The 12,075-nt window shown below is 40.0% G+C and overlaps 1 protein-coding gene across 2 annotated transcripts in view; it reads left to right on the forward strand.

Moving 5' to 3' along the window:
- The window catches only part of tbc1d16 (TBC1 domain family, member 16), a 31,139-nt gene extending 19,560 nt beyond the window's left edge, over positions 1 to 11,579 (forward strand). For both annotated transcript variants that reach the window (XM_042504133.2, XM_088069217.1), the window contains exons 9-13: positions 3,778 to 3,912; positions 5,391 to 5,577; positions 5,868 to 6,047; positions 7,048 to 7,194; positions 8,897 to 11,579. In XM_042504133.2, coding sequence (XP_042360067.1) covers positions 3,778 to 3,912; positions 5,391 to 5,577; positions 5,868 to 6,047; positions 7,048 to 7,194; positions 8,897 to 9,190 — 943 coding nt within the window. In that variant the 3' untranslated portion in view covers positions 9,191 to 11,579. The remainder of the gene's footprint in view (positions 1 to 3,777; positions 3,913 to 5,390; positions 5,578 to 5,867; positions 6,048 to 7,047; positions 7,195 to 8,896) is intronic.
- The last annotated feature ends 496 nt before the right edge of the window (positions 11,580 to 12,075 follow it).

The raw sequence follows: 12,075 nt of genomic DNA on the forward strand, positions 1-12,075 counted from the left end.
ATGTCAGCCCTTATCAGATCAAACCCTCTCATCAGACGGAAAAAACACACACACACATGCAGAAGCACATCCTCGAGTCTTTGTCTTCATCACTCAACCTTAAGTTTGAGTGTTCACATATTTTCACACATTCTGCTGCTCAGTCCGTAACGAATATGATAATTGGACAGGTTGCACCTGTATGGCCTATTAACATTTTGAGTACCTCAGAGGGTCTTATCGCAGTCAGGTAATTGGAGCCCTTGTTCTGGCTCTGATGTGGATTCCTTTAAAGAGCATTTGACTAGAGCAGCCTCCGGGGCCACTGGTTGATCATTAGGAGCAAGGATACATGTCTGTGGTTTTGCTCCTTGTTTCCTAACCTTGTGTCCTTCCCTTAGCTGTGGTTAAAGCAGCTGCCAATGGAATGAACGTAACGACTGCAGACGTTGGTCAACAGACAAGTTTGGTGAAAGTGGCAAAATAATATTTAGGATACTGTCATTATGGGAAAAACTGCTACAAAATCACTCAGTAACATCCTTTTGCCGAGATTATATTCCCCTTTTTTTCTGCAGTTGAATATATTTATTGGATTCCACATAGTATTGTATTCACTATTTTGTGTATGCAATATTATATATATCCCTCCTTTCATCATCTATATTCTGTATATTCCTCTGAGTGTTATTTGCTCTCTCTCTCTTCTTTCCCAGTTGCAGACACACGTACGTGAGTGACCTCAATAACCATTCATAGCAAAGTAAAACAACCGGTTTGCATATCAGCAACAGAAAGAATACTATCATTCCTGATTATTTCTTTTATATGCTTGTTGTTGTGTCTTGTTAGTCTGTTTTGTTTTGCCTTCATTTTGTTTTGTTTTGTTCTGTCTTGTCTGAATTCACATCTCCATCTACCTCCATGTATGCATTCAGTCAGTGCCTTGTTTTTGTTATTTTTTTGTACAGCCCTTTGCACTCACAAATAAATGATAATTAAGAACCCAAAAGCTCAACAAAGCTTATATATAGAAATAGAAACTCATCTATATTGTTCATACTGTCAAAAATACCTGGGAACTTTCATCAGAAAGTGCAGCGTTAACTTTTTTTCCAGGTAATGCGTGAAGCATCCTTTCATTTTCGGCCGTTTGGATCCTCTTTCTTGCACTTAAACACTGCCAGTTATATTTATGCTTTGTTTGCAAGGTTTATGTTAGTACATTTTGAATTTATTGTGTAACATACTGCATGCTTGATGGAAGAAGATGTCCTCTCTAGCTAACTTTAAGAGGAAGTGCTTATATATAGTCTTTGTAAACAAGTGACTAAAATTCAAAAGAACTCTATTTTTGGTTCAGATGTGAGGAAGAGAGGAGGAAGTTCACTTTTCAGCTTATGTTTATTTTCATTATTGCTTATTTTTTCAAAGATTCTGTTTGGTCTGTAGTGAAAAAATATCCAGGGAGATGTCTTCAAATGTCTTGTTTTGACCAACCAAAAATATTCATTGTAGTGTTGTAATACTTGATTGGTCTTGAAATTGATCTCAAGATCGCATTTTTAGTCAGTCTTGTTGTGATTTCAGCCAAAATGCCTCTTGATTTTATGTCATGACCGGTCACGTCACCTCAACCTTTGGGATATCTCTAAATCGCCTCTGCAAAACAGTTGATTTCATCTCTTTAGTGTATTTCTATGCTCATAGAAAGCAAAGGAAGACATATAAAATTCACCTCTGCAATGCCTTTTGATTATTTTATCATAACATTTATCAGGTACACTTATATACGAAGATAAAATATGTGAATGAAGTGGAATCTTGGTTTGTTTTCTGTGGGTGAATGAGGATCTTGAGATGAATTTGAGGATTGCCTCTGATTTACATATTACACATCACATTGTAAGTGTGTTGTACAGTGTGACACCTGGTCTTGGTAATGAGTTGGTGTTAACCCTTCAAAGTCTTGTTTTTGTCTAGGTTTCCATACACTCTGGTCTCGGTCATGACTGATTGTACACTGATTCAGTGTACAATTAGATAAAACGGACAGAAAGCATTCAATTCTTACATTGAAGAAGCTGGAACCAAAAATGTTTGGAATTTTTGCTTAGGATTTCAGTCAGCAATTATTTTGATATCGATTAATCATTTAGTTGATTTATTTATGTATTTTTTAGTTCTGACTTTTAATGTCTAGGCCTGTACCCGACTCAGAATTATGTCAGTCAAATCATATTCAGCTTTTAAATGTTTTAGGTTTATTGTTTTGTTTTGTTTTCCATATAAAGTTTTCAAGTTTGAATTGGCTTAGTGGGATGTTCAGTGTGACTGTGACATTCACATAATATAGTAAACATGCTAACTGCATGTGCCGATGGATTGTTAATGTGCAACAACAATTGCTGACACTATAAACAAAAGCCAGAGACTCTGTCATACTGAGTTTCTGTAAGCTGTAAATTCACCACTAAATTCTCAGCAGAAGAGTCGATAATGCTTTCTCAGCGATTTATGGTGCAGTGTCTCTCTTCCTCTGTGCCGCTGCCTGCATGTCCAGAGCTCTCTATACCAAAGATTAGCGTGAAAGTCAAGAGCACTCACTCTGCAGCAAAATCTTGGGACCAAAACGACCCCAGCACAACCACTGCACAGCACACTGACCAAAAAAAAAAAACACTGCTTGACTTATAGCAACCTCAGTTGACTAAGAGGTTTCAAACTGATTATTCAAATCTCTCACTTTCAAGGGGCAGCCCTACACATTTCTACTTTCTAATAATAATACAAAGTAGAAAGTAGTAGCTAGAAAGTAATAAATGAGATTCCCGACTCAGCCATAAAACTTAAAACTCAAGTTTTACAGGCATATGACGGATCTGGTGTTTGTTATGTCCATCTTACTGTATCATTGTTTGTTCCTTGTGCTGTTTTGTGTGCACTTTCTTGTTTAAATTTGTGCATTTTAGAGGCCTATTCTAAGGTTGAACTTTGCAAACTAACTTATACTATTAATGTCATGATATGACGTATTGGTCTGTGCTATATAATTGTCCCTATAAAGTAAAGAAAATACATAACATGAACAGAAATAAGTCCTGAGCCATGCAAGCGTCTAAAGCAGTGTTCCTTTTTATCACTGTGTAGACACAGCTATATTTTTGTCTCCACTCTCAGACTTATAAGGTGATGAAAATATGAACTTAACTCCTGAGTAGCATCCCTGAGAGAGAGAGAGAGAGAGAGAGACAGAAAGGTGGCCGGGGTGGGTCCAACCACACAAACTAAACAGTTGCATGGCGTTGCATCAGGTGTGCGCTCATTATTCCTGGTGGGGCCACATGGAAAACAAACAGTGTTAATTAAATCCCCTCTGCTTGTTAGGACTTGAGAACATTAGTGCCATACACAGAGTACATTGCTAATATAGTTCCTAACATTTAGAGGGATAGATGGGGGTTTTATGGTTGTGGTATTATCCTCAATGGAGCGCTTGGTCGTGAAATATCCCTTCAGTCCACTGCTTGCCCACCCCCACACTTTTTAGTTTATTTGCATCAACCCATTAGTGTTTTACACCAGAGTAACATTTGAGGTAAAGATTATTTGACAAGGCTTTTTTTAAATCCTAATTTCCTTAGAGAATGTGCTGTAAAAACTTTCTTAAACTTTCTTGTTCTTGTCCTTAGAAATTTATCAGAACTGACTTTGTGTTGATTAAGAAACCAGCTGCGGTTTCTTTTTGCATGTCTCTAACTTTTCCATTTCTGCCTGGCGTTTGTGTGTACTTTTCAGATTGTCCATGAGCCCAGAGGAGCACAGCGAGTTCTGGAGAAAGGTCCAGTTCACGGTGGATAAAGACGTGGTGAGAACAGACCGCAGCAACCACTTCTTCAGAGGAGAGAATAACCCCAATGTGGAGATCATGAGGTCAGACCACTTCTCTTCATTTCCTCTTTTTTCCTCCCCACTTGAGATCTCTATCTCTGCCACTTTCACCTTCTCTCAATCCATCCTTATCGTTCTCATTCCTCAGCCCACCGCACAGGCGTACCTATTCATTTCATATTCTGAACCCTGGGGGAGCTGCAAATGAGTTTCATGCTTTATTGACTCTGACTAAGCCGTCTGAGCACTTTTGATGCATACTCAGAGCTAATGGCTTTCTAAACGAGGAGCAAGAGGATTTAAATAGCATATTAGTTTAGTGACTCTCATCGTGGCTCCTTGTATTTGTCTAGGTATTATGTCTTATGCTGCGTCTGGGGCAGGGTGATCCCAGCGCAGCACATGTCCAGATGCAGAGTACTTATCTCGTGCTTCCTCGGTTATCTCACATCTATTGTACTGATGCTGTCACAGATAACTTTCTCCGGGTCATTTAGTCTAAGCATGTAATTTGATCTGAAGATACTTCTTATCATTTTCATCTTTAACACAATGTTCTTACATTGTGTGAGATTTATGGGGAGATTTAGTGGCATCTAGAGGAAAAGATTGGAGATTACAACCAGCTGAAACTTCTCCTGGTTAGAAGTCCTTCAGTGCTCATTTCTCAGGAGTGTGCTTGGGTGGTATCTACTTCATCATACTTTAATAACTTAAACAAATTTCACCGGGGTACACGCCCTCCACCGGCAAGTTGGCTTTTTCCACGAAGCTCTCTTAGCTTTTACAGTGTAATAAATGAACAGTATAAATTCACAAAATGATAAGAAAGTTAATATTCTTTCACTTATTTTCCTTAGTAAACAGAGAACTACAGCCATGCACCCTCTAAATTCAAGTGTCTCTCTTTCATCAAACCTAGACCTACGTTGGCTTGATCGCCTTTTTAAAACATCTTAAAACACTCTTCATTCCAACTGCACAAAATTTTCCAAACATGTAACCACTGCAAAGTCTGCTTCCTTCAAAACCCCTCCATCCTCTTAGTTATTCCGGATGACATCTATTTTTACTGCTAATATTTCACTGATAACATTAAAACAAACTCCTTCGGGTTTTCCCTTTGTTTATGCAAGCCTCACATGCGTGAGGACTGCCAGGGAAGTTTACTTCAAAGTAGCACCCATATACAAAAAAAAGATCATTAATTAGCTCCCTGGTTACCAGAGCAGTTGGCATAGCAACCGCTTAAGCAGGGCTTGTCATGGTTTTTTTCTGGGCATTACCAGCAATGCAGAAACACATGTTGGATCAGTCAGTGTTTGGGTGGGACCGTACTTTTCAGTGGTTTGGCTTGCCTGCAGTGTCGTGAACATTTCTTTTTAAGAGACTGCCAAAAAAAGGCAAGATGTTCATGAAACACTATTGCTATATTGTATTAGATTTTGTTTTTATTTTTTATTTGATGTAATTGAGATATAACAACAGCACTAAAATGTTTATGGCTGTTTTTGACCCAGGCGGATTCTGCTCAACTATGCAGTGTTTAATCCAGACATGGGCTACTGCCAGGGCATGTCTGACCTGGTGGCCCCCCTGCTCACTGAGATCCAGGACGAAAGCGACACCTTCTGGTGCTTCGTCGGCCTCATGGAGAACACCATCTTCATCAGCTCACCGCGTGATGAAGACATGGAGAGGCAGCTGGTAGGATCATTCTGTGTGTATGTGTCTTTGAGTCAGGCACATGTGTTGTGTCATAGAAAAAGAAAAAAAGATGGAATTATGTTTCTGCGGGAGAAAACATAAAGACGCAGGTATATACCATCAGAAGTGCTTGTCGGATGGTCGAATAGCTTGCCAAATGGACAAATAGCTTACATCCTCAATCATGTGGCCACAGAAGCATAATTCCAGCCTGACAATGCAAAAATCTCACTTAAAAATGTTTGATTTTGTCTGTGAGACAGTGTGTACCCTCTCTGACTCACCTCCAGATGTACCTGCGGGAGCTGCTGCGTCTCATGCTGCCCCGCTTCCACCAGCACCTGACCGGACTAGGGGAGGATGGCCTCCAGCTGCTCTTCTGCCACCGCTGGATCCTGCTCTGCTTCAAACGAGAGTTCCCCGACACCGAGGCTCTGCGTATGTGGGAGGCCTGCTGGGCACACTACCAGGTCGGGGCAAAGTCTGAACGCCTCCTTTGCATACAAAAGTTTGTGAGAAAAACTTTGCATAAATGAAAACACAGAAGCGCTTGACTGTTGTCTGTTTCACTAGAGCACCACATTTTTTAAAATGATTTTTCAGGAAGCAGGCAGAAATGCGCAGTTAACATTGTCTGGAAAAAAAAGCCCGTTATCCCTTTTAAGCCTGTCACCACAGACCATTTTAATCCTCCTAAATACCTATAAAACATCTTCTCACGTCTTTTTTTGAGGGGCCTTAATGGTTTAATTCAACAGTGATTAGTAATTCTCTCAGTAGAGATTCAACATCATAAAATCCCACGTTTTGATTTATTCACTTTAAATTGAAGTATTATATTGTAAAAAGTAGGAGAAATGTTAACGGTACTTAAGCAGGTCTTAAATGTGCACTAGTTTGAAGATCTTAGATATTAAAAAAAACATATTGAAAATACATCAAGTCTTTTTGCTTCATGCCATCTGTTCAGACTTCCTGTTTTATCATCAGCTGCAGGTGCAGATAGAGGAGATAGCAGAGTGAAACCCAGGGTTCTCACAGTCATGACATTTTTGGGCATGATATAAGAAACATGATAATAAAAACTTGCGTTCATAGTATTACTAATTTAAAATCTACTGCTTGCTTCGCTGTAATAATAATAATTATAGCTTATTATAGCTATAATTATTATAGCTTCCAAGGGTACCCAAGGGCACTTTACAGAGTAAGAAAACAAAAATAAATAAATACACAAAATGGAAAAAAATAAAAGCAGAACTTGGTTTCACTGTAAATTAGCATTTTGTGCTTATCTATTCTCTGTCTTTCCTTTTTGTCTGTGGTAACCTTCAAATTGCACCCCGCAGCAAGGACACAACTAAACACAGAAATCTGGGACCACGTTGTCATTAGGCCCTAAATAAAACCGCCAATTTGCAGATTTTCCTGCATTTGTCTTTCACTCCTCACTGACCTCTTTCTTTACAGACGGACTACTTCCACCTGTTCCTGTGTGTGGCCATCATTGTTCTCTATGGGGAGGATGTGACAGAGCAACAGCTCGCCACTGACCAAATGCTGCTCCACTTCAGCAATCTCTCCATGCACATGAATGGGGAACTGGTGCTACGCAAGGTACACACCAGTGAATGCTCTTTGTTTTCTTGCTTTAGTGTCACTGTGTGCACCCAAAGTAAATTCATTCATCCTAAACTGTTAGAATACTCTGTGGTTTATGATCAGGCTCATAACAAACTGCTGCATTTTATTTCATTCATGCTGGTGTTGTGTTTGCATTAAGTAGCTTTGCCCAGTGCTGCAGCAAAGCAGCGCTGTCTTATTGTAACCAGCCCACAGAGGCCTTGAGCTGCTAAATGGGATGCTGCCATGCCATGCAGACAATTTATGATCTGCATCCTCTGCTACGGTGTCTGTGTCTGCGTCCTCATGTTTATGGATGCTGCGTTAGTGCTGCTGCAACCACAGGCAGTGAGTTCATGTTAGCATGCAGCTGGCGTAACTCCTTTTGGTGTTGCCCGAGATTTTTTGCAGCCAATGCACGCTGGCTTTTTAGCTTTAGGTAACACACTGCACTGCTGACCTTGACATTGTTTTGTTTCCAGCATCAAGGGTGCAGGTTTCATTTCAACAGTGGTGGAGACACATATGAATACATGGTGGTCTGGGGGTCCTCCTGCAGGAAATTATTAGGGTCAAATATTTCATTTCCTGCATTCTGGGGATTTTTATGCACCTATTTATTTAATTTAATTTATTGTTTGTTTTTACAGGGGCAGCACACATTTAAAAGTAATTGCACCAGAGTTAGCCAGCAGCTAATTTGCATCTGTTGTCCCTGGGCAGGTAAACAAAAAACAAACACACAGAACAGCAAGTAGCCTATACTACCTAAAACATGACAGTACATACAAGTCCATGAATATGAACATTTGACCACATAAAATTGATGGAAACAAGTGGAAATGTCTTTATCATGTTAAGGAAAACACGAAATTCAGACAGCAGACGACAGTTCAAAATATAAAAATATAATGGAATAAAATGCAATAAAGCTCTTGGGCATTCTGTATTGCTTTCAAATATTTCTTCCCCTGTATGATCAACTTTTCTCAGTGGATGAGAAAAGTCAGTCTCTGCTGAGTCATCACACATGTAAGCATGATTTACTCTTTTGTTCCTTTTGTTTGGAGAAGGAATGTCTTAAAATATGCATGTGGCACCAATTACATCAATAGTGAATTAATCATTTTTATTTGATTCATAAACCTCTACGCTTAAATAGCCCATAAGTGTTTCAGCAACATTTTTTCTTATGTTCAAAACTTTCTGCTCATTCAAAACATATCTCACATATCCGTGTTTGGGGAAAAATGCTGTACTTTTAGGAATTAGAATAAAGTCATTGTGCATCTGCTGCACAGTGCGTTATTCAGACCATCTGACAGACACAGAACTCTGTTCAGGACTCTTGTCTCTGGATGAGACAAAGTCTGAGCAACTGTGCTGCGGTAGACTTGCTCACTTAATGCGAGTCCCATGTTTTTGATTCTTTACCAAAAAAATCTGGTAAGAATTGCTTTACCTTGCCAATTAGGACTTCAAAACTGTTTTGAAATGCAAAAAAAATAAATAAATAAGTGCAATTAATCACAATTAACTATTGAAATTCTGCAATATTGTTTAACAGCCCAAGTTTCTTTGTTTAATATCCATTATTAACTGTTTTGCATTCACAGATTTTGTTTCTTGTCCAAATTTCCAGTCACTCTGTGACATATTGTAGGTCATTTTTCTCACTTTCACCCTGCTCTTCCAGGCCCGCAGCCTTCTCTACCAGTTCCGCCTTCTACCCAGAATCCCATGCAGCCTGCACGACCTTTGTAAACTGTGTGGCCCGGGGATGTGGGACAGCCGCTACATCCCCACTGTGGAGTGTTCGGGGGAACACCCGGACTCGCAGAGCTGCCCCTATGGAGGCACCTCCACCCCCCAGCCCTCCTCACCCTCCCTGTCATCCACACCCTCACCTAACCCCACTCCCACGCCTCCGCCGGAGGGCAAGAAAGGCTCCAAAACCCGGGATATTTTCACCTTCCGGAAACAGTCCTGAGGCGGAGGCTATGGGGAGCTTTGCTGGTCTTGGCTCATGTTGGTACAGCGAAGGTTTGGATCCGTCTGCTAGATTCCTGAACGATTTGCCGCCCTCTGACTCCTCTCCCCAAAGTCCCTGCTTCTAGTTTCACCATCTCATCGAGGACTTTTATCACTTGATCCTCTCGTGTGGTGCACTGTGGAACACTGCCTTACCAGAATGTTATTCGCAACGTTCAGCATCACAGGAATCAGAGATGAGGACGGTTTGCTGCCGGAAGTCGAGCGGCTGCTTCCCTCTCTCAGCAGAATGAACAATCACCAGGCGCTGTGTTGGTCTGGAGCTACTTCAGGTTCGAGTCTGCTGCTGGCTTGGCAAACTTCCACGGGCTTTGTGGGCAGGGGTCACGTCAGGGTCTGAGGCAACCAGGCTGAAATGGTGCAGACTCTGTGCGGGTCAAATGAAACTGGAGATTCATTCACAGGACTTGAACTTGAACTTTTAAAAAAAATGTTCCCGTGTTCTCACAATGGAATATTTGTGTGAATCTCAAATTACACAAGCATATCTCCAGCCTGAGCAGGACAATTTTTAACATGAAATCCAAACCCTCGGTGTTAACAAAGAACCTAGGATTTTAACGATTTACTGGTACTTTTTAAGTTTTATTTTGTTTTCATTTTCAAAGAACGTTCGCGTTTCTATCAGCAGTTACAAATATTTAGCAATATTATATCCTTGCATGAGCGATTCTTGACATATAGAGGGCACAACATGTTTGTTGGAAAACACTCGAGCCCAAAACAGAGGTAAGAATGTGTTTACATGACAAACACATCATCATAGGGCTCTGCATATTTCCTCATCAGAAAAGCAGTAAGGAACGTTCTCCTAATCTCTCTCTGTTAACACGATGCTTCCTGACAGGCAGGAGGAAGCTCTGCGTATGTTTCCTTCTGATAAAATTTCTGACACAATCGTCCATGTTACCTGTGAAGCAATAGGAGCTTAATCATGTGCACAAAACCATTATAAGATATATTTTCCTTCGTGAGGTTTCGGGATAGATGCGACAGCACTGTCTGCCAAAGAAAGAATAGATCACGTTTTTTATCTTGACAGAAAAATTAACGGCCTTGTGTTTTACTTGAAGTTTGGCTTCTGCGTTGAACCATGTTCAGACAGGGGTGTGAAAAATCGTCAGCACCGCGTTTCGTTTTCCGGCATTCTCTCCACTTTCACCTTAAAACGAATGACAACGCACTATCAACACGAAGAATCAGTCCACATGAATGTATATTGAGTTTATTTGCTTCTACTCACTCGACAGTGTGAAAGTGTTCGGTGTGTGTGTGTGTGTATAAACTGGAGTGACCCCTAAACATCTGGTTATGAGTTGGAGAACATGGGCCTCCCCCCACTGACCAATCTCTTTAATTATAGCAGTCATCACGGGGAGGAAAAGAGAAGAAAAGTAAAGCTGGCTGTTGGGACGCTTCTGAGGAGGAAAAAAAGACAAGAGAGATGGAAAGAGATGATTTAAGCTTTGCACAGGGATCTGATCTGCATGTTGCCTCTGTGATTTGCAAGTCCCAGATGTAAAGATGGTCTCCACTCTGAGGCTTTTCCTCGTGAGCTTTTGAGTTGACACTCCCGGGGGCTGAAAACGTCTTCAAATTGCTGCTAAAATGTAACATTAAGACCCTCAGTCAGCCCCCCTTCCTCTCTCCGTGTCTCTCTTGTGGTCTCGCGTTCTCTCTCACTCAGCAAGCAGTCTCTGCAAATGACATTCATAACTGCTCCTTTTCTCTGTTAGTTATCATGTGCAGCTGCTTGTTGGAAATGCCCGCAGAGTTTTGAAGATTGGGTTGGCCGTGTTGAAACAAGCAGAGTCAGAGATGCACGATGGGAAAGTAATCAAACTGTGAGTGTGTGTGTGTGTGTGTGTGTGTGTGTGTGTGTGTGTGTGTGTGTGTGTGTCTGTGAACTCCTTAATTTTATTTAAGTCCTCATTGAAATCACATTGTCTGCACAGGCACCGTAAGTCACGAGCCTATTTAATGACCACTCCGATTTAATGGAGTTTTGAAGAGTCGTCACTGAATGTACAATGTTGCTGTTGATTTTTATGATTTGTTGATGTATTACTGTGCACATCTCAGAGAAAAAGAGCCTATTCTTATTCTTGGTATTAATAAAAATTTTAAAAAAAAGGAAACAGGCATACTTTCAAGAAACATCTAAAGGAAATGTTTCACTGAACAACAAAAGCGTGCGATTTATAAATGCCTTTCTGACAATAAATGACTTGTGATTGTGATTCGATACCAAGTAAAGCAATGCTGGGATTTACAGGACCACCACCAACACTTTTCATCATTAAACACTGATCAAGTGGTAGCATAAAGTCTGTGTATTGCTTTGTAATTTATCGAGTAAGCATGGTTGTCAGAAAAAATGAATACAGAAAAGTAATCTAAATCATTTGTTACATTTTTTTTAAAAGTGCATTCATACCAAAGAATATCAATAACTCAGTATCAATGACCTATCTAGCATTATATGATGAAGTCGATGCTATTGTAAATAAAATAATAAAAATAAATGGAGGAATTTATAGTACAAATCCCGTTTTTATTACCAATAATAAGATAATAATACTACAGTTTCCTTGACCCTAGTTTTTAGTTTTTACTATTAAAACTTTATTAAATCCTTCTCCAGTCATCACAAGTTTTTATTTTTCACTGTATTTATCTATTTAAGAAAAAAAGAAATATTATAAGAACAAGACAGTGAAGTCAGTGTGTACAACCAAATATCGCCATTGAGGAGGAAGCATTTCACATAAAACGAGGCACTCTGTGCCGCAGAAAGATACAAATACTTTTGTAGTTGTTGCT

This window comes from Plectropomus leopardus, chromosome 18 (genome assembly GCF_026936395.1).
Source record: "Plectropomus leopardus strain MGB_pleo_1.0 chromosome 18, ASM2693639v1, whole genome shotgun sequence".
Taxonomy (NCBI): domain Eukaryota; kingdom Metazoa; phylum Chordata; class Actinopteri; order Perciformes; family Serranidae; genus Plectropomus; species Plectropomus leopardus.